We start from the raw sequence: 26102 nt of genomic DNA on the forward strand, positions 1-26102 counted from the left end.
TTGGAGTTTATCTGGAAAGGTTAAATTCAAGAAGTGCATGGCCCTCCCCCTATGTCTTATGTCTTCCTTCTTCATGAAGTCAAGAGGAATCCCCAGGGATGGGGAGGAGTAGAGAAATTTCCTCTTAGCAAAGCTGACTTCCTGGATGATGAAAGCTTCAGCTCCAGGCTTAAGCTAGGAGGAGCTTGCTAGAGGAGTGGGTGTAGAAACTGGAGTACCACACAGACACCACACACTATGGTCATTGGGATGACCCCCAGAACCCTGGGTGCTGGGGGAATCACCTAGATTAGAGGGGCCTAAACAGGCACCTAGCAAACTGTGGGAGCCCACAAAGCAGAGAGTATTGTGAACAGATGTTCACTTTAGGTAGACCTCACTCTAAATCTAAAGGACTTGCCAGTCAGGAGCCAGTGGGGAGGGAGATATAGAAAAACCCAAAATAGTTTGCAAAAGTTTATGTATGTGTGATCATTAGTCAGGACTCTTGGTTATAAGTGACAGAAGTCCACTTAGGCAACAACAAAACAAAAAAAGAAATGTATTGATTGTTCACTTAACTGGTGAGCCTGGGTATAAAGATGGAATTCTGGAAGAACTGAACAGAAGCCAGTAGAAAATGGTAAGATTTCTCTAGAGGTCTATCTGTGGTGCCTGGTTGAAAGAGGAAGGTAAAAAATTTTCCTTGTCCCTTCCTTTCCAGGTTCAGATTGGAAGGAGAAAAACATTTATATTTTTAAAAATTAGTTCTTTGAGGCCAGGTGCAGTGGCATACGCCTGTAATTGCAGCACTTTGAGAGGCCAAGGTGAGAGGATTGCTTGAGCCCAGGGGTTCGAGACCAGCTGGGCAACTTGGCAAGACCTTGTCTCTACAATAAATCAAAAAATTGGCCAGGCATGGTGGAGTCCAGCTACTTGAAAGGCTGAGGTAGAGGAATCACCTGAGCCCAGCATATCGAGGCTTCAGTTGCTTTGAGTGTGTCACTGTGCTCTGGGTGACAGAGCGGACGCTGACTCAAAAAAAATAATTATAATAATTAAAAATTAGTTATTTGAATTTATGACTCTTGTGAATTTGTTTTAGGTACCTATGTGGTTATTAATGTTTAGTTTTCCAAGGATAGTCTTTATTTTTCTTGTTTCTGTTTCTTTTTATAAGGAGGGAAATGATAATACAATTCTCCTTTCTTCTTCTTTTATTTCTTGAGAAGCTTGGCTTTATAACGAGTAAGTTTATTCTCTGGTCTCCATTGCCCCAGAAGACATACCTTTGAGAGGAGCCTTTGTCTTTTCTCATGAAACCCCAAGATTTGTGGGTGTGGGTGAACAGGTGCCTCTCCAGTCTAAAGCTCTACTCTCTTATACATGGAACTCCTTGATCTCTTTGGCTTTTATGTACATACATGTATACATGCATATATTTTATGTTGTGTCTACATGTATGTGTATGTCTATACATATATTTGTATATTACAGGGTACCAAAACAAAGATAAATTAGTACTCATAAATTAAATGAATAAGCCCAAATGTTTTTCTTTTCTTTCTTTCTTTTTTTTTTTTTTTTTTTGAGTTGGACTCTCACTCCATTGTCCAGGCTGGAGTGCAGTGGCATGCTCACAGCCACCCCAGCGTAGACCTACTGGGCTCCGGTGATCCTTCTGTCTCAGCCTTCCAAGTAGCCAGAACTACAGGTGCGGGCTACTACACCCAGCTAATTTCTTATTTATTGTAGAGACAAGGTCTCGCCAAGTTCTCCGGGCTGGTCTCAAACCCATGGGCTTGGGCAACTCACTCACCTTGGCCTCCCAAAGTGCTGGGATTACAGGCTGAGCCATCAAGCCTAGCCCCTAAATATTTTTCAAGCTCAAGTGACTTAAATCTTTTGATACTGTAATCCCAACAATTTGGGAGGCAGAGGTAAGAGGCTTGCCTGAGTTCAGGGATTCTAGACCAGCCTGGGCAACATGGTGAGACCTCATCTCTACAATAAATCAGGTGTGGTGGCGCACTCCTGTGGTTCCAGCTACTTGGAAGGCTGAAGCAGAGATCACCTGAGCCCAGCAGGTTGAGGCTGCAGTGGCCATGAGCCTGCCACTGCACTTCAGCCTGGGTGACAGAGTGAGACTCCAACTAAAAAAATAAAATACAATAAAAAATATTTTGGTAAATAAGGCTTTAGTTTAATATTGTTGGTTTAATAAAAATGTCTCTGAGTTATCAGCAAGATACATATGTATTTAACTTTACAGTTCTTCCTTTTATGAATTTGCCTAACATATATGAATATAAAAATGGTTAATAGAAGATTTAACTTGATGTGATGGCTAGCTTTGTCAAATGCATCATAAAGTTTTCCAAACATAATGGCTAAAAATAAATAGAATAGATGTAAATGAGATAAATTAACTGGATACAGAAAGTTGGAGAAATAAAATGAGAAAATATTTTAATAAAAGGTTTACAGAAATCTTACCTTGTATGTTCAAAACTAATTGAGATTGGATAGATTTGCTTGAAGGGTTTTATTAAAATTAGGTTTAGTATTAGTAATACAACTCATGTAATGGTAAAATTTGGTTTTCTCTTTTTTTTTTTTTTTTTTTTTTTAGTTGGAGTCACTCCGTCGCCCAGGCTGGAGTGCAGTGGTACACTCATGGCCACCCCAGCGCCAACCTGCTGGGCTCCAGCAATCCTTCCGCCTCAGCCTTCCAAGTAGCTGAAACTACAGGCGCATGCTACCATGCCTGGCTAATTTTTTCTTTTGTTTATTGTGGAGATGAGATCTCGCCAAGTTGCCTGGACTGGTCTCAAATCCACAGGTTCAGGCAATCCACTCACCTCAACCTCCCAAAGTGCTGGGATTACAAGCTGAGCCACTGAGCCCAGCCTTTTCTTTTTTCTTTTTTTTCTTTTTTTTTGAGTCTGAGTCTCACTCTGTCACCCAGGACGGAGTGGTGCAGTGGCACGATCATAGCTCACTTTATCTTTGACCTCCTGAACTCAGATGATCCTTATACTTCAGACTTCCAAGTAATTGGGACTACAGGCACGTGTCAACTAATTATTTATTTTTTTGATAGACACACCCAACTAATTTTTTATTTTTTTTGTAGAAACAAGGTCTCCTTATGTTGCCTAGGCTGGTGTGGAACTCCTGGACTCAAGAGATTCTCCCACCTCAGTCTCCCAAAACACTGGGATTACAGGCATGAGCCACAGTGCCTGGCCTAGTTTTCTCTTTTGAACAAGATTTTCATATAGTTGGTTTTTTTTCTGAGTTAGAGTCTCACTCTGTCGCCCAGGCTGAGTGCAGTGGCATGCTCATGGCTACCCCGGTACCAACCTGCTGGGCTCGGGCAGTCCTTCTGCCTCAGCCCTCCAAGTAGCTGGAACTACCGGCACTCGCTTTTTTTTTTTTTTTTGAGTTGAGGTCTCACTCTGTCACCCAGGCTGGAGTGCAGTGGTTTGACCATTGCTCACCACAGTCTCCGTCTCCTGGGCTCAGGCAATCTTTTCACCTCAGACTTCCAAGTAGCTGACACTACAGGCGTGCACCGTCACACCTGGCTTTTTTTTTTAACTTTTTTTAAATGCAAAAAACTTTTATACTGTTTTATTGTGTGGTGCTACCAGTGTATATAAAACAGTTACTCTTGTGAAATACAGAATCACGAAAATTCAGAGACGTAGATGTTAAGGATTGACAAAAGTAGAAGTTTAAATATGTTATGGCACATGAGTTGCAGTGATAAGCTTTTGTGCAGGCTTCAGATTTCACTCTGTCTTGGAATTCACTGGTTCATAAGAAGTGGTTTGGGAAAACTTTGAAAGATTCCTTTTACTACAAAAAAGAGCAGACTTTCTGGGGTCTGAAGGGATTTGTACTTGAAGATACTCCATCCTGCAGAGGGTCACGTTGAGCCTTCTGCAGACAAAACTGTTTCAAGTCTGCAACTGCCCGGGAAACTTTCACGCGGTTGAGCCGGGCCTCCAGCCAGAGCTGCTGAACCACTTTCTTTTTATTTTTGAGTCGGAGTCTCACTCTGTCGCCCAGACTGGAGTGCAATGGCCTCTCCCGGCCACCGCAGCCTCGACCTGCTGGGCTCCGGCGATCCTTCCGAGTAGCCGGAATTACAGGCATGCGCTACCAGCCCCGCTGATTTTTTGATTTATTGTAGAGCTGAGGTCTCGCTGCCCAGGCGGGTCTCGAACCCGCGGGCTCAGGCAATCCACTCACCACAGCCTCCCAAAGGCACGGGATTACAGGCTGAGCCACCGAGCCCGGCGTGAACCACTTGCTTACCTGCGGCGACGCTGGAAGAAGCAGACATGGCGAGCGCAAGAGCCCTGCTGCTGCGTGGGTTCGGGGGTCGCGGTCCGCGGGGCCAGACGGTGGGGTGGCGCGCAGCGGGTTTTTTAATTTTTTTGTAGAAACGAGGTCTCGCTATGTTGCCTAGGCTGGTCTCGAGCTCCTGGGGCTAAAGAAATCCTCTTCCCTGGCCGCCCAAAGTCCTGGGATTACAAGCATGAGCCACTGCACGCAGTCCTTGTAGTATTAATGAGAATTAATAAAAGACCTTAGTTTACCTTTTAAGTAAACTGGGCGAAAAAAAAGGAAGAGTTTGTCTTGTGCTGTCTTTTTTTTTTTTTTACTCAGAGTCTTACTCTGTCGCCTGGGTTGGAGTGCAGTGACACACTCACAGTCACCGCAGTCTCGACCTGTTTCGCTCAGGCAATCTTTTCGCCTCAGCCTTCCAAGTAACTGGAACCACAGGTGTGCGCCACTATGCCTGGCTAATTAATTTTTTTTTTTTTTTTTGCTTTTGTAGAGACGAGTTCTGGTCATATTGCCCAGGATGGTCTTGAACCCCTGAGCTCAGGTAATCCTCTTGCCTCCACCTCCCAAAGTGGTGGGATTACAGGCATGAGCCATCGCGCCCAACTTTTTTTTTTTTTTTTGAGTAGGAGTCTCACTCTGTAGCTCAGGCTGGAGTGCAGTGGCGTGCTCCCAGCCACAGCAGACTCGACCTGCTGGGCTCCGGCGATGATCCTTCCACCTCAGCCTTCCAAGTAGCCAGAACTACCACGCCCGGCTAATTTTTTTAAAAAATTGTTGTTGTCCAGGCTGGTCTCAGGCAATCCTCTCGCCTCAGCCTCCCAAAGTGCTGGCATTACAGGCATAAGCCACCACACTCGGTGTAGTTTTTTTTTTTTAAACAACCTTATTGAAGTACACTTTGTTCCCAGTTTTTTGGGGTTTTTTTGTTTTTTGTTTTTTTTTTAGTTGGAGTCTCACTCTGCCCAGACTGCAGTGCAGTGGCCGCTCCTGGCCACCGCAGCCTCGACCTGCTGGGCTCCAGCAATCCTTCCACCTCAGTCTTCCAAGTAGCTGAAACTACAGGCGCGCACTACCACACCCAGCTAATTTTTTGATTTTATTGTAAAGATGAGGTCTCGCCAAGTTGCCCAGGCGGGTCTCGAATTCGCGGGCTCAGGCAATCCACTCATCTCAGCCTCCCAAAGGTGCGGGATTACAGGCTGAGCCACCGAGCCCGGCTTGTTCCCAGTTTTTTATAGGTCCTAAGGGAATTAAAGGGAAATTTTAATTTTCTGTTGTCATACTGCGTGCTCACTATGGAAAACTGGATCACATTCTTGTACAACCTAATAAAGCTAATTTATTATTATTATTATTACTATTGAGTCACAGTTTCACTCTGTCACCCAGGCTGTAGTGCAGCTGTAGGCTCATGGTCACAGCAGCCTCTACCTGCTGGGCGCAGGTGATCCTTACCCCACAGGCTTCCAAGTAGCTGGAACCACAGGCTCGTGCTACCACAGCTAGCTAATTTTGTGTTATTGTAGAGATAAAGTCTTACCAAGTTGCTCAGGCTGGTCTCCAACCCCTGAGCTCTTGTCTCCACCTTCCGAAGTGCTGGGATTACAGGGATGAGCCACCATGCCCGGCCAAATTTTATTTTAAAATAGGTATAAAATTGCAGGTCTGAGTAAAAAAAGCATATCACCGGCAGGGCACGGTGGCTCACGCCTACAATCCCAGTACTTTGGGAGGCCGAGGTGAGAGTATTGCTTGAGCCCACAAGTTTGAGACCAGTCTGGGCAACTTGGTGAAACCTCGTGTCTACATTAGATAAACAAAAAATTAGCCGGGCGTGATGGCGCATGCTTGTAGTTCCAGCTACTTGGAAGAATGAGGTTGGAAGAATCGCCTGAGCCCAGCAGGTTGAGGCTGCGGTGACCGTCAGGAGCATGCCACTGCACTCCAGCTTGGGCGACAGGGTGAGACTTTGATTTAAAAAAAAAAAAAAAAAAGTACCAGCAGGTCGAGGCTGCGGTGGCCGGGAGCGGCCACTGCACTCCAGTCTGAGCGACAGAGTGAGACTCCAACTCAAAATAAATAAATAAAAAGTATATCACCATGTATTTAAATGAAAGATCTGGCCTTTCCCCCATCCCCCTTTAAATAAATCAGGTGTCACAGGTATAGCCAGAGCTCAGCGCTTAACCCAACCCGCTTCCTCCTTCCCCGGAGGTATCCACCGTCCTGATCCTGTGTGTCATTCCCAAGCATTTTTTGTAATTTTGCCACGTGTGTTTTCATTAGTACGATCGTCTAGTGATTTAAAAACACACACAGATATCGCCCACTGCCTACAGCCGTTTGCAGTAATTCCTCACTCAACCTTGTGGGTTTTCCACGCCTCCCCCCCAGCCCGTTTGAAGAAACCAGTCCAGGCCCGTCGGGGAAGCGCGCGGCCTGGGCGGGGCCCCGAGTGGCGGGCGGAGTCTGGGATGGGAAGCGGGCGGGGCCGCGAGGTCGTTGGGAGGGACCGAGGAGATCCCGGGCCTGGGGGTGGACGCGCTGTGCTGCCGGGAGGCCGTCGTCATGGTGGCGCCCGTGCTGTACTTGGTGGCGGCGGCTCTGCTGGTCGGCTTCATCGTCTTCCTAACTCGCAGCCGGGGCCGAGCGACATCAGGTAGGAGACGCGGCCGCGTCTGGGTCGGTGGGGCCGGGCTCTCCGGCCTGCTGGGCGGTTGGAGGCCGTCGCGCCGCGGCTTCTACGCATGCGCCGGCCTGACAGGGGGGGCGACGAGGAGCAGAGCCGCTGCGCGCATGCGCCTACGGGCCGGCGACCCAGGTCTGGTGGGATTTCCGCAGTGCCGGAACCTCACCTGGGAACCTGGTGGCGCCTCCTCTACACACCTTGCTTCGGGCCCCAAGCGACGTCCTCACCCCCATCGCTCTCTTCGACACTGGCTCTCTGTACCTCCAGACCCAGAGGGTTCGGGCCCTGGCGGACACATACTTCCATCCCATGCTGTCTGGGCCGTCTCCCTCTTGCGCTCATTAGGGCGGCTGCAGGGGTTTCCCATCCCAGGCTGGCTCCTGAGCGGTGCCAGGAACCGGGCATCTGAGTGTTTTCTGCCTACCCATTAGCTGGAGGAAGGTGAGATGGCTCCGGGAAACTCCCTGCAGCCTCTTCCTCCCCTGCAAGGAGAGCATCCACGCCGCCTTGGTCTCCCTTTCTGCCTTTTCTGCATACACCCCGATCAGAAGGCCAGATCATCAGCCAGGGCACAAAGCAGAGATACCTGTCATCCCCCTTCCCCCATTTCTTGTCAGCTTATGGGTTTGTGTCTGTGTCTCTCCCCCTCCCTGGGCCCCCAAACTACTTCAGAGCACCTGCATGCTCCAAGGGCAGGGGAGACAGAGGTCGAGGTAAGGCAGATAGCCGACGAACCTTCCTAGGAGGGGGTATGCCTGAGAAGTGTGCTCTCTGGTTGGGGTGCCAGATAACTATGGCAGTTGGTGTTAGGCAAGAAATACATGTAGTCCTTTGATAAGATCTGGAGACATCAGGGTGGGAGTCTCCTGACGGGCCACCTGGAAAGGTGGGACCTTGAGGGGAGAGAAAAGAACAGCAAAGGCAGGAAGTAGATGTGGGCCTGGTTGAAATGCCTTGCTGCTCAGACTAAGAAGCCAGGCTTTGTGTTTTGGGCAGGAGGAGGCCAGAAGGAGGCTGAGCAGAGGAGGGTGAGGCTTTGAGGCTGCTGCTTCCCCTACCATCAGGTGCGTTGGGCTGCCTGGCTGCATCATTATTCCTCCCTTCCCTACAGCTGGTCAAGAGCCACTGCACAATGAGGAAGAGCCAGTAGTAGCAGGCCGTGTGGCCCCACCTCGGCCCCTGGAGCCTGAGGAGCAGAGAACTGGAGGCAGGCCCCGGCGCCGGAGAGACCTCGGCAGCCGCCTGCAGGCCCAGCGTCGAGCCCAGCAGGTTGCCTGGGCAGAAGTGGATGAGAACGAGGAGGAGGTTGCCATCCCAGGTAAGAGGATGGGTGCTGGATTGGAGGAGGGGGGAAGGGAGTCCCAGACCTAGGTGGGAGAGTAGGTGTGGAGCCCCAGTGTGGAAGGGACATCTGGGAGACACAGGGTGGAATGGGGGAGACTGGGGGCCTGGGACCAACAGTTCTGGGTCCTTACCCCTATTTTACTGGGCCAAACCCCTCTTCCTTCATCTTGGTTTTCTGTTTCCAAGCAGGCGAGCAAGGGTTTTCATATTGACTCAGTGTTCCTCATTGCACCAGAAAAGTTTCCTCAGAACCCTTCCTTGTGTGGGTACATTCATTCCCTGAGAACCTCACCCTACAGACAGAGTGCCTGGCCAAGAGCTTCTGTAGTTCCTGGAAGGGGATCACCTGTAACCCCAGGAGGACAGTTTAGAAATAGACATGCTGGTGACACAGAGGCCTCCATATCCCTGGTCCTGAGATATCAACAGAGCCCTCAGGATTGTGAGAAAGAATGTCTCTTTTCCAGTACTTGATTACTGACTTGAGCTGGAGGAGGGACTATCTGGAGTTTTCCAGAAAGTGTGAGTGTTTGGGACTTTTACCTTGTATTCTTGGGGATTAGTCCCTTTGACTTAAAAAGAGGCCTTCTCTTGTGCCATCCCTTCTGTCTCAGACTTGGGTTCAGGTACCCTTGCTGCTCTGGCATCAGCAGGTCATTGACTTTCTGCCGGCCTTGTGGTAGTTCTGGGGTTAGGGCTGTCTTTTGGCCTGACTTTGGTCAGTAAAGGGGATAAACCTGTCTAGGAGTCCAGAACCCTTAGCAACACCTGACTATAGTGACGAGGATTTCAAATTTGAGGCTGAAATAAATTTGCCCATGGAGTTTTAGCACAGAGACAGAAACCAGAGAACTCTGCAAACCCAGACATCCCTGCCTATGATCCTCAGACATATATTTGAACCCGGCACCTCCCTTTTTACGACTGTGCAGTATCTAAAGTTCTTATCTATTCCCTTCTCCCATGGCCCCCTCACTTCTCCCTGACCCCCAAGACACACAAGTGTACTAACATACACACGTGCACACACATGCATTCGTGGCAGATGCCACTGGAGGGCAGAGTTAGGCTAGTGACATTTACAGGTAGATGGAATAGGATCCCCCTAGTAGCATAACAAGGGGTGGGGGAATCTGTCATCATCAGTCCTCTCTGGCTAGGACCTGAACTGTCTTTCTTTGACCATAACCAGCCCAGGAGGAAGAAGGTATTGAGAAGCCAGCAGAAACTCACTCATCAGGGAAAATTGGAGCCAAGAAACTACGGAAGCTGGAGGAGAAACAGGCGCGAAAAGCCCAGCGCGAGGCAAGCAGGAGGGATGGGGTGCTCTGGCAAACGGGAAAGGACCCTGCTTCCCCTGTTCCTTAAGGCAGACTCTCCCCCTCGGAGCTCCTTGCCTGCTGGGCTGGTGCTTGCTGCTTGCCTGGCTCTGTCTCCTGCAGCCTTGTCTTCCCTGGCCGGTCTGGGAGGGGGGCACACTCTAGCTATGGGCGGGGGATGTGCCTCTATAAAGGTCTCTCTCCAGGCAGAGGAGGCTGAACGTGAGGAACGAAAACGCCTTGAGTCCCAGCGTGAAGCAGAGTGGAAGAAGGAGGAGGAACGACTTCGCCTGGAGGAAGAACAGAAGGTGAGGCTGGCCCCTGGCCTCTGACCCTTGACCAGGCAGCCTTGCTTCCCATGCAGCTCCCCAACACCTCCAGCCTAAAAGGTGGGCCACAGACTTGGTACAAGAGCATGTCCTGCTTTATTTAGTCCCTGGGTTCTAGAGGCAGCCTATGAAATCTGTGGCTCAGAAGCAGAGCCTGAGATGGAATTCTTGTGCATATGGCTACAGAGTGTGCCTGCAGCACATGAGGAACAGAGGCGGTTAGGATGGCTGGGCAGAGGAAGCCAGGAAAGGAGGAGGAGAGGGCAAGGAGTAGAGGGCAGATCCTGAAGGCTTTGAAGCTATTGAAGGTCTTTGTCAGAAATGGTGGATCTGATGAGGGCCTGGCAAAGAGGAGGTGCTCAGAGAATGGGGGCCACTGCAGTAATGGGGACCTCTGTTTAATGAACATCTGTTTGCCAGGTGCTTCCTTTTTTCTGAGAACCAAGTTCCCAGAATAGGGAACAGCACAAAGATGTGGGGTGTATAGGGTGAGAGGTTACCCCAGCTGGGAAGACTTATGGCTCTGACTGGCCTGTTGACCCAGGACCCTTGATGGCAGGAAGCCTGGCTGTGGACACTGTAACAGATAGGCCAGAACACAGCAGAGGGGAGACATTAGCAGGGAGGACTTTTTACTTTCTGAACACAGATCCTGCCTGATGCACCTTAAATGTCTTGGCCTCCTTACCTTGTATCATTTCTCCTACCCTTAACATCTTACCTTACTGTGGTAGTTTTTTCCACAACTAATACTGACACATTTGTTATCAGCTCATTTTTTTCACAACTAATATTGACACATTGTCATTAGCTAAACTCGACACATTATTCAAATGTGTCAGTTTTTCCTCCAGTATCCCTTTTCTTTTACAGATTCCATTCAGGAGACCATGTTAAATTTAGTTCAGGTCTCCTTAGGCTCCTCTTGGTCATGCCAGTGTCTGAGACTTTCCCTTTTTTTTTTTTTTTTTTTTTGAGCTGGAGTCTCTCTCGTCTCTCTCTGTTGCCCAGACTGGAGTGCAGCGGCCGTTCCCGGCCACCGCAGCCTCGACCTGCTGGCCTCCTGCGATTCTTCCGCCTCAGCCTTCCAAGTAGCTGGAATGACAGGCGCGCGCTACCACGCCCGGCTAATTTGATTTATTGTAGAGATGAGGTCTCGCCAAGTTGCCCAGGCGGGTCTCGAACCCGCGGGCTCAGGCAATCCACTCACCTCAGCCTCCCAAAGGCGCGGGATTACAGGCTGAGTCACCGAGCCTGGCTTGACTTTCCTTATTTTTGATGATCTTGACAGTTTTGAGATGTCCTGGGCAAGTGGTTTGTAGAATGATCCTCAATTTAAGGTTGGCTGATTTTTTTCATGGTTACACTGGGTTTTGGATTTGAGGGAAGAAAACAAATTCAACACAACGTACCAAGGGGGCAAGTTATCCACTTGACTTGTCACTAATGATGTTACCATTGGTCACCTGACTGAGGTTGTGCTTCCCAAATTTCTCCACTGTAATGTTACTGTTTTTTTCCCCCACCTGCCCTCACTTCTTTGGAAAGAAGTTACTATGCATAGCCCACACTTAAGGGCTGGGGAGTTATGCTGTACTTCCTTGAGAGGAGAGTATCTACATGAATTATTTGGAAATCTTTTATACAGAAGATATATCTCTTCTCTATTATTTACATTTATTTATTTATTTATTTATTTATTTATTTTGAGTTGGGATCTTACTCTGTTACCCACGCTAAAGTGTAGTGGCATGATCATGGCTTACTACAACTTTGACCTCCTGGGCTCAGGTGATCCTCTCACCTCAGCCTCCCAAGTAGCTGGAACTACAGGCATATGCCACCATGCCTGGCTAATTTTTTGAATTTTTTTGTAAAGATGAGGTTTCGCTGTGTTGCCCAAGCTGATCTCAAACTCCTGGGCTCAAGTAGTCTTCTTGTCTCAGCCTCCCAAAGTGCTGGGATTACAGTTGTAAGCCATCACTCCTGGCCCTATTTATTTATTTATACAGTCATTTCTTTATATCCATATGGACTCATGGGTATTTATTTTGTACTTTGTGTTATAATCCAGTACCACATTATTTATTTTTTCTCAAACTATTCCAGTTTTGATTATTGGGAACCCTTTTAGTTGGCTCCTGTGTAGTTTTGACATACCTTCCTTGCCTGGTTTTTTGAGCACTTCCTTACTTTCTGGCAATGCAAGACGTCCCAGGCTCATCTCATGTACTACTTGCCCCAGCTTTAGCTACATGTTTTTTGTTTTTTGTGTGTTTTTTTAATCAGAGTCTCACTCTGTTGCCCAGACTGGAGTGCAGTGGCCTCAACCTACTGGGCTCAAGCAATCCTTTTGCCTTAGCCTTCCAAGTAGGTGGAAATACAGGTATGTGCCACCATGCCCGGCTAAGTTTTTTTGATTTATTGTAGAGACAAGGTCTTACCATGTCGCTCAGGCTGGTCTTAAACCCCTGAGCTTAGGCAGTCTTCTCACCTCTGTCTCCAAGTTCTGGGATTACAGGCATGAGCTGCTGCACCCCGCAGCTTCATGTTTGTTTGTTTGTTTTTGAGTCCGAGTCTCACTCTGTCACCCAGGCTGAAGTGCAGTGGTACACTCACAGCCACTGCAGCCTTGATCTGCTGGGCTCAGGTGACCTTTCCACCTCAGCCTTCCAAGAAGCTGAAACTACAGGCATGTGCCACCATACCTCGCTAATTTTTTGTTTATTTATTGTGGAGATGAGTTCTCACCATGTTGCCCAGGCTGGTCTCGAACCCGTGGACTCAGGCAATCCTCTCACCTCTGCCTCCCAAAGTTCTGGGATTACAGCCATGAGTCACCATGCCTGGCTAGCTTCATGTTTTAAAAATATTTTTCTGGGATTGCCTGAGCCCATGGGTTCGAGACCCACCTGGGCAGGCGAGACCTCATTTCTACAATAAAATCAAAAAATCAGCCGGGCGTGGTAGCGCGTGCCTGTAATTCCAGCTACTCGGAAGGCTGAGGCAGAAGGGTTGCCGGAGCCTAGCAGGTCGAGGCTGCAGTGGTCGGGAGCGGCCACTGCACTCCAGTCTGGGCGACTGAGTGAGACTCCAACTCAAAAAAAAAAAAAAATTCTGAGTGCTCTGGAAAATGGCTTGGGTTGAGAGAGGCTGTTGCACTAGGTAGTGGTGGTGATAGAGCAGCACAGATAGACCAAGTAGTTTTCCAGAAGTCAGAGAAAGAGATGGTCAATAGGACTTTATTTCTGACCAGGACTAGGGCGATGACTGTGTGATTCACTGAGCCAGGGACTCAGGAGGAGGACCAGACATCCTGGGGGTGCCTGTGAAGCAGCACAGTGGGTGTATCACATGGGCAGTTGTTTGTTTGGGAGGAGAGATTTGGGTGAGGATACAAGCGTGGCAGTCACTGGCAAGGAAATGGTTGTTGATGCTGTGGGCATAGGCAAGGTGGCCCAGAGAGTGTGGAGGAGAGAAGGGGCAGGGCTGGCAGATGAAGGAGGCGAGAAGAGTGGCCCATGGAGCAGGAGGAAATACAGGAGTAAGTGGGGCATGGAAATCAAGGGAGGAAAGAAGGAGGCTGGCTGTGCCTAGTGCCTGAGAAGATAGGGCTATGAGGCCTGAAGGTTGTCCCTTGGCTTTGGTGAGTGGGTAGCATGGGTAAGACTGTGGCAGGCGTTGTTTCGGTGGCGCTGGCTTGGAGTGGGCTTGCTGGGTGAGTGAGTGGTAGGACGTGCAGCTTTCATGTTTGTGCATGAAGTTTGAACATAATAGAATAGGGAGCGGACGGTGGGGGTGACTAGAGGATTCTGTAGGGCGGGGTTGTGACAAGGTTTTCAAGAGATGTTTACTAATGAGATCTCCTGAGCGTGGAGTGCAGGGGGAGGGAGCTGAGCAGCACTTGCCTGGTTGGTGATGGGGCTGATAACAAGAGAGGCCCCTGCTGGTTGGGGGCTGGAAGGATTGGGGTCTTGAAGGAGCTCTGTCCTGAGGAAGCGCTGGGTTCTAGGTCCTGGTGCCTTGCAGGGACATCGGCGACCCAAACAGGCACCTGCCTCTTTTGTGTCCACAGGAGGAGGAAGAGAGGAAGGCCCAGGAGGAGCAGGCCCGGCGGGAGCATGAGGAGTACTTGAAACTGAAGGAGGCCTTCGTGGTGGAGGAGGAGGGTATGGGTGAGACCATGACTGAGGAGCAGGTGAGAAATCCCTCCCTGTACCCGTCAGGACAGCCTGTGCCAGACCCATCCCAGACAACCCCGGCTGGATGAGAGGTGGGTGGGCCTTAATGCCAGCAAGCTTTTGCAGCCAGAGGCCTTGTCCTCAGCAGAGAATGGTGTCCCCATATCCCTCACCCTGGGATGCCCTGCTGCCTGTGCAGCAGGCAGGTGGCAAGTACAGGTGGTTGGGCAGCCACACAGGCAGGTTTCAGGCAGGTGGCCCTCAGGTGAACAGGGGGAACACAGGTGGGTAGGCACAGACCCCTGCAGGCCCTGCCAGAGGGATGCTCACCCTGATTCTCTGCTCCTCTAGTCCCACAGCTTCCTGACAGAATTCATCAACTACATCAAGGTAAGAAGTTGCAGAACAGAGTGCAGGTGTCAGCTCCCTGCCTTGTGTATGTGTGTGTACGCGTGTGTGTGTGTGTGTGTGTGTGTGTGTGTGTGTGTGTGTATGTGTGTGTGGTGTTGTGTGTCTTCTCAGGGCCTCAAGGGGTGGACAGTTCACTCAAGCTTGTGCAGAAATGGGCAGGGGAGCCCAGAGAAGCAGAGCTGCCAGGGTCCTGGCCAGGAGAGTCCCTTCTCCTCTGACCCCGAAGGTGGAGAAGCACCTGAGTCTGTGGGAGGCACAAGCATTTGAACGCTTCCTCACACTGAGAGTTTGACAGTTTCTCTGCTCTTCAGACCCCACGCTCAGTGAGTCACTGTGTTTTCAAGTCTCTTCACAAGTGTTTTCTGTCAGTTCTGTCACACTAAGGCTGCACTGAGTTGAAACAAGCATTCTCTGCCATGTGCTCTTGACTGGGAACTTGGGCCTTTCAGGAGAAACAGGATGATGTTTCCTTTGGTATCTAGGGCGGGGTGGCAGCATGTCCCCTTCTGTCTGCTGCCACTGCACAGGCCGTCCCAGCACTGCTCTGGGTTGCATAAGCAAGCCCTGCTCTTCTTTGCTGCTAAGCAACTTCTCTCCCACGAAGGATGCGGTGAGGGGAGAGGTTTTCAAGTGCAGCTCAGAGGTGCAGAGGCGGCTGAGGGAAGGAGTGCAGAGGGAGCGGGGGTGGTGGTGGGGGTGCTACTAGAGGCTGCCAAGGAGCCAAGCTTGCATAATCTTCCCCCCACCGCTCCTGAAAGAGAGCAGGGTTTAGACACCTCCCAGCAATGAGGGACTAGGCTCACAGCTCAGGGCCTAGAGGTCCCTAAGAGTGGGAAATGCTGGCAGCTTCCAGAGGGTCTCATTTGTCCAGGCTGTGAGCATTCCCCTCTGATGGAGCCCTTTCTCCACCCTGGCACACTCTGCCAGGAGATGTAGCCCAGGCAGGCGATCTCTCACACTTTCTTGCTGATGTTTGGAACTCATGTCCCCACCAACCTAGTAGGCAGCAACATGACCCTGAAGTCCCTCCCCAGGAAGCCTTCCCAAGTGGATTTAGAGGAGGAGGTCAGCTTCAGCATGCTCCTCTTCTCTGCAAGGACCGGAGAAAAGGCCCCCAGTTCTAGCCCTTGCTTTCAGTCTCCCTGAAGGTACCATTCTCCAAACTCTTTAGGGGCTTGGAGGTTTTTTCAGCCTGTGCTGACTGATTCTTCCAGAGCTGCTATCTTGCAGGGAGAGGAGGACTTCAGAAATTCAGTCCACCTGCCTTCCTCCTTACTACAAGGGGATGGGCCCTTTTGACTTAATATTTCAAAACTGGAGTAACTTACCCAGGCCCAGCATCGTTTATGAGAGAAGTAGAGATAGCTTGATCTTGTCAATCCACTCTCCTGTCTGACCATGGCTGGGCTCAAGCAATCCTCTTGCCCAGCCTCCTGAGTAGCTGGAAATACAGGGGCTTGTTTGCACCCAGCTTGTTTGTTTTTTCAAACATACTTTTGGCCCCAGCAGCATCTCAGGCTGGGTCCCAGGAATCACCTGGAGTGTCTTAATATTCCTGCTCCTAGCTGTCACAGAGAACCCAATGCCTATTCCCTATTGAGTAGGTAGAGGCCAGCTGGCCAGGTCACCTCGTACTTGCCCACCCCGGCCCAGCTACCTCTCACTTGCCTCCCTGCTTGCACATATGGGTTGGCATTTCAAGCAGATCACATGCTTTCTGCAGCCAGGGAGGTGCCCCCGTGTCAGTCCTCCCTCAGCTCATTTGCTGTGGAAGAGTCACAGCAATGCAAAAGGCTGCTTTTTCTCAAGTCATCTGCCCTCTGTGGGGGAGGTGAGGGCAGATGTCTGTGTGGACCTGACCCTCGGACCCTCGGCTGCACCCCAGGGAACTGAAGTTTCTACTAAGAGTTTGCCCTCACATGTGGAGCATGGAACACAGCTGTGGTGGAGAACACTCAGCGATGTTAACAACAGTTATTTTAAGGTGGGCTCAGTGCCTCAGACGCTGTGAGGAGGGTGAGTGAAAAGAAGTGTGGGCATGTTGGGTTGTGGAGGACCAGTCTGAGGGGCGGCAAGCAGAGGCGAGGGGAATGGGTGCCCGGCACAGGACCAAGAGACCCTGGCATGCAGGGCCTTTGCTCTCTCCTGGTCCCTGTACTCACCTGTCTTATGAGCTGGACTGTGAGCTCACGGGTGGGAGCTGTGTCTTGTTTACCATGTGTCCCCCACACCTCCTCAGTGCCTTGTCCTGGCAGGTCTTCAGCAAACTCGAGTCTTGGTGATGGTTTTTAAAAATAGCTTTTGATGACTACCCCTCCCTTCCTCTCTGATGCTTCCCCTTCCAACTTGTCCATGATGTTAAAAAGGGATGACTGAATGCAGAGGATGGTGGCATCTGTGCTCTGATTTCCATGTGTGCGTCTGTTTCAGAGTCCAGTCCAGGGCCTGTGCGGCAGGTGGTAGTTTGGGGTAGATCCCTCCTCACAGCAGGGGAATGAGAGAGTTTGTGAGTGTGGGTGTCTCTGTATGTGGGTGATTGTGGCAGTGTGGGAGTGAGTGTGTGTCTGTGTATGTCAGGGGAGCAAGGCTCTTCCACGGGAATGTGCACAGTGTTTATCCAGTCATCCAGATCAGGTCAGAATGCAAACCTGGAGGGTACCCATGCTGAAAGGGATTTGCCCAAGCTCAACCTCTCTTCCTTTTCCTCCCTTTCCTTGTAGCAGTCCAAGGTTGTGCTCTTGGAAGATTTGGCTTCCCAGGTGGGCCTGCGGACTCAGGTAAGCCCTGGAAGGTAGCCCGTTGTGTGCTGTGTGGCCACAGGGTCCACGTGGCTAGCAGAGTCTTGATGTACCCTCTGCCCTGTCCCCAACCAAGAGTGAATAGTGTACAGAAATCTCCTGGCACTATAAATGCAGTAATCCTGCATTTTTACTAGATAGAAAAGCAGGCAGGAAAGAAAAAGAAAACATCCAAACCCCATCACTCCACCGGTCCCTGTGACCGATGCAGCCCAAATCCAGTTACCTTGACAACTCTTGCAAACAGATTGCACCAGCCTAGGAAGCCAAGCATCTCCTAACTGGAAGAGAGCCTCTGTTGGAGGTCTTGCAGGGCCCAGGACTAGAACTCATTCTCCCCAGGACTCCATCAAAGAAAAGCTCAGAATCACATTGGGGGCAGCCATGAGAGGGAGAGTAAGAGATTGGGCAGTAGTGGGAGGGAGGTTGCATGTGTGTTTTCTGGGGAACAACAGAAATTCTGCTCTGAGAGTTGTTCTCTCCATAGGATACCATAAACCGCATCCAGGACCTGCTAGCTGAAGGGACCCTCACAGGTGAGAGGGTGAAAGTCACTCCCTACAGGCCCTTGGCTTGGGAAGTGTCTGGCCACAGGGGGCTGCAGGGACTCACTGAGGCAGGATGACCATCCCAGGTCAGGGGAGGAGTGTGCAACACGGGGTCCTGAGCAGTTGGATGCAGTAATAAGGAGGACATGCCGAGGCCTGGGGAGGACAGGCAGGGACTCTGCTAGCCAGGACTAGGTGCAGCCAGGAAGGGCCAGGGAGGAGACCTGGAGGGCTCTGAGCCCATTGTGAAGGTGTGGGTGGGCATTCTCAGGCCAGGTTGGGAGGGCCCTGGAGGGCTCTGCCCCACCACCTGCATGTCCCCACAGGTGTGATCGACGACCGGGGCAAGTTCATCTACATAACCCCAGAGGAACTGGCAGCTGTGGCCAACTTCATCCGACAGCGGGGCCGGGTGTCCATCACTGAGCTTGCCCAGGCCAGCAACTCCCTCATTGCCTGGGGCCGGGAGTCCCCTGCCCAGGCCCCGGCCTGATCCCAGACCGTCCTCTTGGTCTCAGGGCTGGTGCAGCCTACCTCGCCATACGTCTTCGTCTTCCATCATCCTGGGGCAGTGCTGGGGTGTGGCCAGGCAGTTGGAGATTAAAGGCCTGTGAGCACTGCTGAGCTTGGTGTGGCTTGGTGTGGCAGAAGACCTGGCCTGGGATCCCAATAAGCAGGTGAAATTAGGCCTCAGAATATATCTGAGAGGTAGGGTGGGTCCCCTGGAAGCAGGTGGAAGTCCTGTTCTTATTATGTATTCATTCATTCACAAAAAGCCTGTTGCACATCCACCTGCTGGGCTCAGGCAATCCTTCCACCTCAGCCTTCCAAGTAGCTGGAACTACAGGGGGACACCACCACACCCAGCTAAGTTTTTGATTTGTTGTAGAGATAAGGTCTCACCAAGTTGTCCGGGCTGGTCTCGAACCCCTGGACTTAGGCAGTCCTCTCACTCTGGCCTCCCAAAGTGCTGGGATTACAGACTTGAGCCACTGCACCCAGCCCATTTTTTTTTTTTTTTTAATAGACAAAACCTTGCTGTGTCACCCAGGCTGGAATGCAGTGGCATGATCATAGCTCACTGCTGCCTTGAACTCCTGGGCTCAAGCAATCCTCCTGCTCCAACCTCCTGATAAACTAGTACTCTAGGAGTACACCAACATGCCTGGCTAATTTCTTAGAGAGACAGCATGTCAGTATGTTGCCCAGGCTGGTCTTGAACTCCTGGCCTCAAGTGATCTCCCTCCTTGGCTTCCCAAAGTGCTGAGATTTCAGGCATGAGCCACTGCACCTGGCCTCTATTACACATTTATTGTGTTCTTTTACACCTTGCAAGCCCTGCCCCCAAGGTCTAAATTAGTCTTTCTCTTCCTCTGCCCTCCTCAGAATGGAAGTAAGGAAGCCTCTCAGGCCACATCTGCCTTAACTGGGGATGGAGGTCTCACAGTTTTTTATACAGATTAGGAGCCCTAAGTAGGGCTGAGAGCCCCTAGGGAGAGGAGTTAATGAGAAGTGCTAAGGACAGTCCTAGGGATCATCAGCCTTTAAGTGAGAGGGCAGGAAGGCCAGCAAAGGAGGGGCTGAGCCTGCTGCCTGCAGGGCAGGTGGAAGGAAGGAGAGGAACTGCTTGAGCTGGATATAACTGTGCAGCAGAGGGACATTGCTCAAAGAGTAAATCACATGAATTCAGCTCTACATCCTTGACAAAAAGTTTAAGTGGTGTGGGTGATTCCACCCACTGGTGGATGTGAGGACCATATGCTCAGGAGTGGGTGGGATGGGAGATGTGTGTCTCCTGTAGGGTCAGTCATTCTGGTTCCTGTGGGCTGTTCATGGCGTGAGCATCCTGCTGTGCCGAGGGTAAGGCACATGTTTAAATGTGTGTTTTTTAAGCAAGATGGCCCCTAAACATAAGCCTCCCACTTCCTCTAGTGCCTGATGGAGGAGGAAGCGTTCTGTTCCGGCGCAGGAGGAGACTGCCTCTGTGGATGGTGGTGGGGAGATGGCACGTCAGGCTCCAGGGCAGAGCCTTCTTGAGGAGTTGTCAAGGGTGTTTTTCACTCATTTGGTGCCATAAGTGTTGATTTTAGAACCTAAATTTCAAGTGAGGCGTGACTCTGCCACTCCCATGAGCAGTGGATACGTGGAATCAGCTGGAACTGTGAAGGGTCCCATGCATTGTTTGGAAGGCCAACTGGAGCCCACAGTCTAAAAAGAAAGGGAAGAAACAGACATAGATAACCACGATATACGGCAGAAACATAAAATTACAGAGGGAAAAGGAGACGACTTACAGTTAGATCAGTGGTTCTCAGTCCTGGCTGTTCTTCATCATCACCTGGGGAGTTTTCAGTAGTGTCATGCCTGCCAGGCTGTTCCCAGGACCAGTTAAATCAGAATCTCCAGGGGTGGGATCAGGAAGTCACAATAGGAGATTCCAGTGTGCAGCTAAGGTTGAAAGCTGGGGTGTGTGTGTGGGGGGGGTACAGAGAGGCAGGCAATAAAGTTGCAAGTAATTAAAATCCCTGGTGATCCAGGCTTGCCACAGGACAGACAGTAGCTCTCCAGGCCTTTCCCTTGGCCAACTTCTGCCACTGCCATTCAGGTAGCAAAATGGCTAAGGCAGCCCAGCTCCAGGCTCCCATCCTCAGGACAGTGCCCAAAGACCAGGAGTAGGGAAAAGACACATTCCTCTCTTACATCCTAGAAGCCACATGAGATTCTTGGTGTCCCATGGGCTTAGTGGAGGAAAAAAATCTATGATCCTTTCAGTATTTTTTTAGTGCTCAATGTAGTCTAATAAATGTATCAAATGAACAGTTATATGAAACACTAAACATTTTTTATACCACTTTTCAAACTACTTTCACAACTAATGAGAGCTTACAGATTTAACAACTTACGCTTTTTCAAACATTTAGACATTACTTGTTAAATACTTTTAAGCATTTAATTAAAACCCCCAAATTTGATATACAAAATTATTTTAAGTGCTCTTATACCTTAAAAAGTAGTTCAGCTGGGCATGTAATCCTAGCACTTTGGGAGGCCAAGGCGGGAGGATTGCTTAAGCCCAGGAGTTTGAGATCAACCTGGGTAACATAGCGAGAACGCATCTATACAGAAAATAAGCCAGGTGTGGTGGCGTGTGCTTGTGGTCCTAGCTACTTGGGAGGCTGAGGCAGAAGGATCACCTGAGCCTGGGAGGTCAAGACTGCGGTAGGCTATGATTGTGCCCCTGCACTACAGCCTGGGTGACAGAGTATGTCCCCAACTCAAAAACAAAACAACAAAAAAGTAGACCAGACATACATAGTATAATGATTATTACCAATATGTACATAACACTAAAACTGATTATAAACATTTGAATACCATGGGTTTATATTTGCCTATTCATTAATGATTAATTTTTATTCCTTTCTGAAGGCACAGTTTCACTTACCCTGGAGAACCAGGGTAATTGTCTTAGGTAGCTGAGGATGGAGATATGACCTGTGGATGATGATTCAAACCCAGGGACCCAAGACTTCATTGTGATCCTACCTGACTCCTTTACTCATTGGATGGTCCCTTTTTCATAGATTTTGTAACTCTTAATGGTTGACTCCAACCAATCAGATAAAGTTTTGATTTTTGTGACTTCCAATTAATGCTTGTCTTGGGTGTGTTCTTTTCACAGGCCAGCCCCTCATAGGTCTGTTTTGATACCCTCTGCTCCCAGTAGCGTTCGATAACTTCTCTTTTTTATGGATCTTCAAGCTTATTATTGACAAACCCCATGATTGGAGAGCCATATTACCCAACTTGTCTTTTCAAAAATGATTGCTTACAAAGTTGGTCATGAGTTGAAAATAATTGAAACTGGGTAATGGGTACATGGAGGTTATTCTCATCTATTTTCATACATGTTTAAAATTCCCTATAAGAAAACATTTACAGTTAAATACAATGAGCCCTAGATGGCCTTGTATATCCTTGGCTCATGCTAAAACTCAAGAAACGGGGCTAAAAAAAAGCTGGGTTTGGTGAAGTCACCAGTAGTCACTTTATTTACTCTGCAATTGAGTGACCTCCCTTCCCCCATCGCAGGCTACCCATTGGCATTGGGGCAGGATGCATGCTGGATCTTTGTAACATGAAAATTATTTAAACACATCTGAAATGTGTTTTTAAAAAACACATAACCTTACTTACAAAGGCACAGCCAGATGCTGGAGTGTATGGAAGGGACCAGTAGCTAATAAGGAAAGACTTTCCCGGCTAAGAGGACAGGTGCAGAAATCTGGAGTGGAGAATGTGAAGGCTTGTGGTTTCCTGAGGGGAGCGTGGAGTGTTGGGTGGAGGAGGGGGAACGGCCAGGGCAAGTGAGAGACAAAGGAGGTAGGACTCAGCTGGGAAGGGCTGAGCCCAAATATTTGGTGAGCCTGGGCAGGGGAGGGGGATGTTTAATTAGCATTTTGAATCTGTAACTTATTTCTTAAACCTTTACAGTTGCTGTATCCCACAAATTGTCTTTACTTCCTCAGCTTCTCCTTCACATCTCTCTCCCAATGAACTGTTTGAAGGTATCTCTCAAGCCTTCATGAGTGCATGCCCCAGAGAACTCTAATCCCAAGCTCCAGTCCCCAGCTGGGAGACAACTATTCCACTAAGGCTGTGTTCTAATTCTTTTGACAGTATCTCTTAGAAAGAAATTCATTTTGCATTAAGGACTCAGTACAATTGTGTGCATGTATACACATAGATAACTGAAGCAAAGGCTTCACAGGACAGTCCCTATCATGATTTGATGCATGTTGATTTTGCTTCTCTGTTCTGTTTCATTGCTCATGGTGACTTCATTGATTTTACATCCCACTAATAGATCTCGACCTACAGTTTCAAAAACAAGGTTCTAAGGCATTTTTTTCCTTTTATATTGAGAACAGGGCCAAAGATGAGTATCTGGGTGAAGAGTTGTGTATTTACGTAACTTTTGATAGTTGTAGAGTTGTACTAGAAGTAATTTAGACCACAAAAGTGACATTGAAATGTTTTGACTTGGTTTAACTTGACACCGTACATAATTTGTGATTGGTTAATACATTATTTGATTGTACATTACAGCAAAATGGCTAAGGGAGCCTTATAAGAGAACCTACCAAATACCAATACTGTAACATTAAAATTATTTAATTATAAACTTTTGCATGTAGCCTGCTAGATTTACTCTGACTTGTTTTAATATAGTCTGCTAGATTTACTCTGACTGATTCTAGTCATTTTAAGTTTCTTATATGATTTTACAATTAGACTTAGATTTCCCATGATGAAAAAAACACATCCATAATAATAAGAATAAAACTAAAACTATTAGTGTTTTAACTGTATTAGAACTGAGTAACTGAGATTTAAGCTTCTATTGCTGCAAGAGATTTTCCTGTAACTGTTTCTTGAGGTAAGTCACTTTGTTGAACTAAACCACGGTTCACTCCACAGTTCACATAACAGTGTAGTGGTGTGGACATGTGTTTGATGTCTAGCTTGGCAGTTGTCTTGATGTCTTTTTTAGTTTGAGCATATTGCCTCATATCAGAATAGGCCTGAGTGGCAAGTAAGACTGTTATAGATATTATTGAAATTATTGAACATCATTGTCAGGGAATTCTTTTTCCACATCTCATTACTGTCCCTGCTGGGTGACAGCAACTAGAAGAGGAAAAGTTGGCAAGTGGTAAGTGAGGGACATTAGGGCAGGTAGTGAAAGTTTGTGCCACCACCATATCTGTCTGCAGTGGTAATGTAACAAAGTTATAAAGAAGGCTTTTGGCTGCACAAAGTTAACCCAGCTTTTACAAAAAGTAAACCTGGTAATTTTTTTTTTGGTGCCTGCATGTTTCCATAAAATTAACTGAAGATTTGGGCATGACCATAATTTCCAAGATGCAATAATTTTTTATTATTCTGCAAGGGGCTTTAAGAAAGCCACATGCTTCCTAAATAGTTGTAAGTACATAGAGCTCACTTGGGGTGACGACTTATGTTCCTTTTTACTTTGTATCTAAATGTCTTCCAATGAGGTTTACTATGTATCTTGCATACTTAGTTCTTAGTACAATATAAACAAAGTGTCAGTTATAGAAAAACAAACAAAATAAAATGTTAAGGGAGACCTGGGGAACATAAGAAAAGCATAAACTATCTTCTATCTTAGGTGAAATGTGCAGTTAGTCAAGAAAAGTGATAAAGAGAATATGGGGGGGGGGACCCAAAAAACCAGAACTATCTTTTAGAGGGTGGGACTTTTTGGAATTTGTTCCTCCAGGTCAAACAGTCATTCAAAGTTCTTTATCTGGAAGTCTTGAGAAGGTTCCACCACAATATGCGGAAGAAATGTCCTGCGTTGTAGCAAACAGGTAACTGGTTTTTCCACCATGACAGTATACCTGAGTTTTTGACCAAAAATGGCATGACCCCACATGCCCCACCCTCCCCATTCACCTGATCTCACCTGAGCAACTTTTTTGTTGTTGTTTCCCCTGATGAAAAGTGTCCTCAAAAGAAAATGTTTTGCTGATGTGAAAGAGGTGAAACAAACAAAAAACAGCAGAAGCACTAAAAGGCATCAAAATTGATGAGGTTAAAAACTGTTTTGAGCAGTGGAAAAGCTTCTCAATAAGTGTATTGCATCAAACAGAGTACTTTGAAGGTGAGTGAAGTTTAAACATGTAAGGATAAATACATAATTTTTTTTTTTTTTTTGAGTTGGAGTCTCACTCCGTGGCCCAGGCTGGAGTGCAGTAGCACACTCACGACCACCCCAGCATCGACCTGCAGGGCTCCAGGGATCTTTCTGCCTCAGCCTTCCAAGTAGCCAGAACTACAGGCACATGCTACCATGCCCAGCTAATTTTATTTACTGTAGAGACGAGGTCTCACCGTGTTGCCCAGGCTGGTCTCGAACCTGTGGGCTCGGGCAATCCTCTTGCCTTGGCCCCGCAAAGTGCTGGGATTACAAACTTGAGCCGTGTCCTGAATACACAATTTTTATAAATAAATTTCAAGTTTTTTGGGTCCCCCTTATATAGTCTTTAATTTGGGGGGGAGGGTATTTTTTTCTTTAAACTTTTATTTTTCATGGGCCCAGTGTGTGTGTGTGTGTAAATATCAGCTTATGAAGACAGCTTGCAAAAGATCCTAGCATACTTGGATCGTAACCATTTCAGTTACTGTTTTATATTGGTCTAGATAACCCCAAGACCTTTACTGGTAATTCCCAGAAATTTTTGGCCTAATTCCAGAGGTATTATTTCCTTATAAAGCAAGCACCACAGTAACAAAAACTTTAGTATAAACAATGGAACTTTAGCATGGATTAAAGTGCCTGATCTACCTTCCAATATGGTGTTGAGAGGTAACTGCACAGTCATCCCAGAGAAGTCTCAAGTCACCTGGATAGCTTGGTGGGTAGGACCCCAAAGGATTGCAATAGACTTTGCTCATTTGATAAGTCTTGATTTGCATCTTTTCAATATCAGCGAGACTAAAGATGTTTTCAACTACTGTTCATTTGAATTTTGTGAGTGATATATTTCTATCTTTTACCATTTATTTATAGACCTGGGGCTTCTGCGATTTCATTAATCATTCTACAATTGCATGTTGAGCATCTATGATGTGTTTGTATTCATTTTCTAGTGATGCTGTAACACATTACCATAAACTTAGTGGCATAAAACAACACAAATTTATTATCTTATGCTTCTATAACTTAGAAGTTCAGCATGGGTCTCACTGGGTTAAAATTAATGGAGGGCTCTGTTCCTTTCTGGAGGTTCTTTTCAAGCTTTTCGAGGTCACCTACATTTCTTCGCTCATGGCCCCCTTCTTCCATTGGCATAGCCAGTTGTGTCACATCTCTGACCATTCCTCCATAGTCCCATCTCACTCCCTTCTGTTGTCCTCTTCCTGTTTTAAGGACCTTGTGATTATCCAGGCCAGTCTCCCTATCTTAAGGGCAACTGATCAGAAACCTCAATTCTATCTATAACCTTAATTTCCCTTCTATAACCTTAATTTCCCATGAGTATGTAACCTACCATGTTCTCAGGTTCTGGGGATTAGGACTTGGACATCTTTTGAGGGAGGAGCCTTACCCTG

General features: G+C 48.1%; 2 protein-coding genes across 3 annotated transcripts; one reads left to right on the forward strand and one right to left on the reverse strand.

Annotated features, from left to right (window-relative positions):
* Positions 1 to 3843: 3843 nt before the first annotated feature.
* On the reverse strand, positions 3844 to 4333 carry LOC110594660 (guanine nucleotide-binding protein G(I)/G(S)/G(O) subunit gamma-5-like). The gene is made up of 2 exons (XM_021707522.1): positions 4298 to 4333; positions 3844 to 4017 (listed from the first exon to the last, which is right to left on the reverse strand). The coding sequence occupies exons 1-2, from the start codon at positions 4331 to 4333 to the stop codon at positions 3844 to 3846; spliced, it is 210 nt and encodes a 69-aa protein (XP_021563197.1).
* A 2506-nt stretch (positions 4334 to 6839) lies between these two features.
* Positions 6840 to 18745, forward strand: DDRGK1 (DDRGK domain containing 1). 2 transcript variants are annotated; one of them, XM_008047982.2, is made up of 9 exons: positions 6840 to 7000; positions 8142 to 8348; positions 9567 to 9679; positions 9900 to 10001; positions 14098 to 14220; positions 14555 to 14593; positions 17335 to 17391; positions 17900 to 17948; positions 18287 to 18745. In XM_008047982.2, exons 1-9 carry the CDS (start codon positions 6910 to 6912, stop codon positions 18451 to 18453), a joined length of 948 nt encoding a protein of 315 aa, XP_008046173.1. In that variant the 5' UTR covers positions 6840 to 6909; the 3' UTR covers positions 18454 to 18745. The 2 variants fall into 2 exon arrangements, with proteins under 2 accessions (XP_008046173.1, XP_021563206.1); XM_021707531.1 differs by lacking the exons at positions 17335 to 17391; positions 17900 to 17948; positions 18287 to 18745 and adding an exon at positions 14726 to 15473 and having other exon boundaries at positions 14555 to 14649.
* The last annotated feature ends 7357 nt before the right edge of the window (positions 18746 to 26102 follow it).

This window comes from Carlito syrichta, unplaced genomic scaffold (genome assembly GCF_000164805.1).
Source record: "Carlito syrichta isolate Samal-C Ts95f unplaced genomic scaffold, Tarsius_syrichta-2.0.1 Scaffold120447, whole genome shotgun sequence".
Taxonomy (NCBI): Eukaryota; Metazoa; Chordata; class Mammalia; order Primates; family Tarsiidae; genus Carlito; species Carlito syrichta.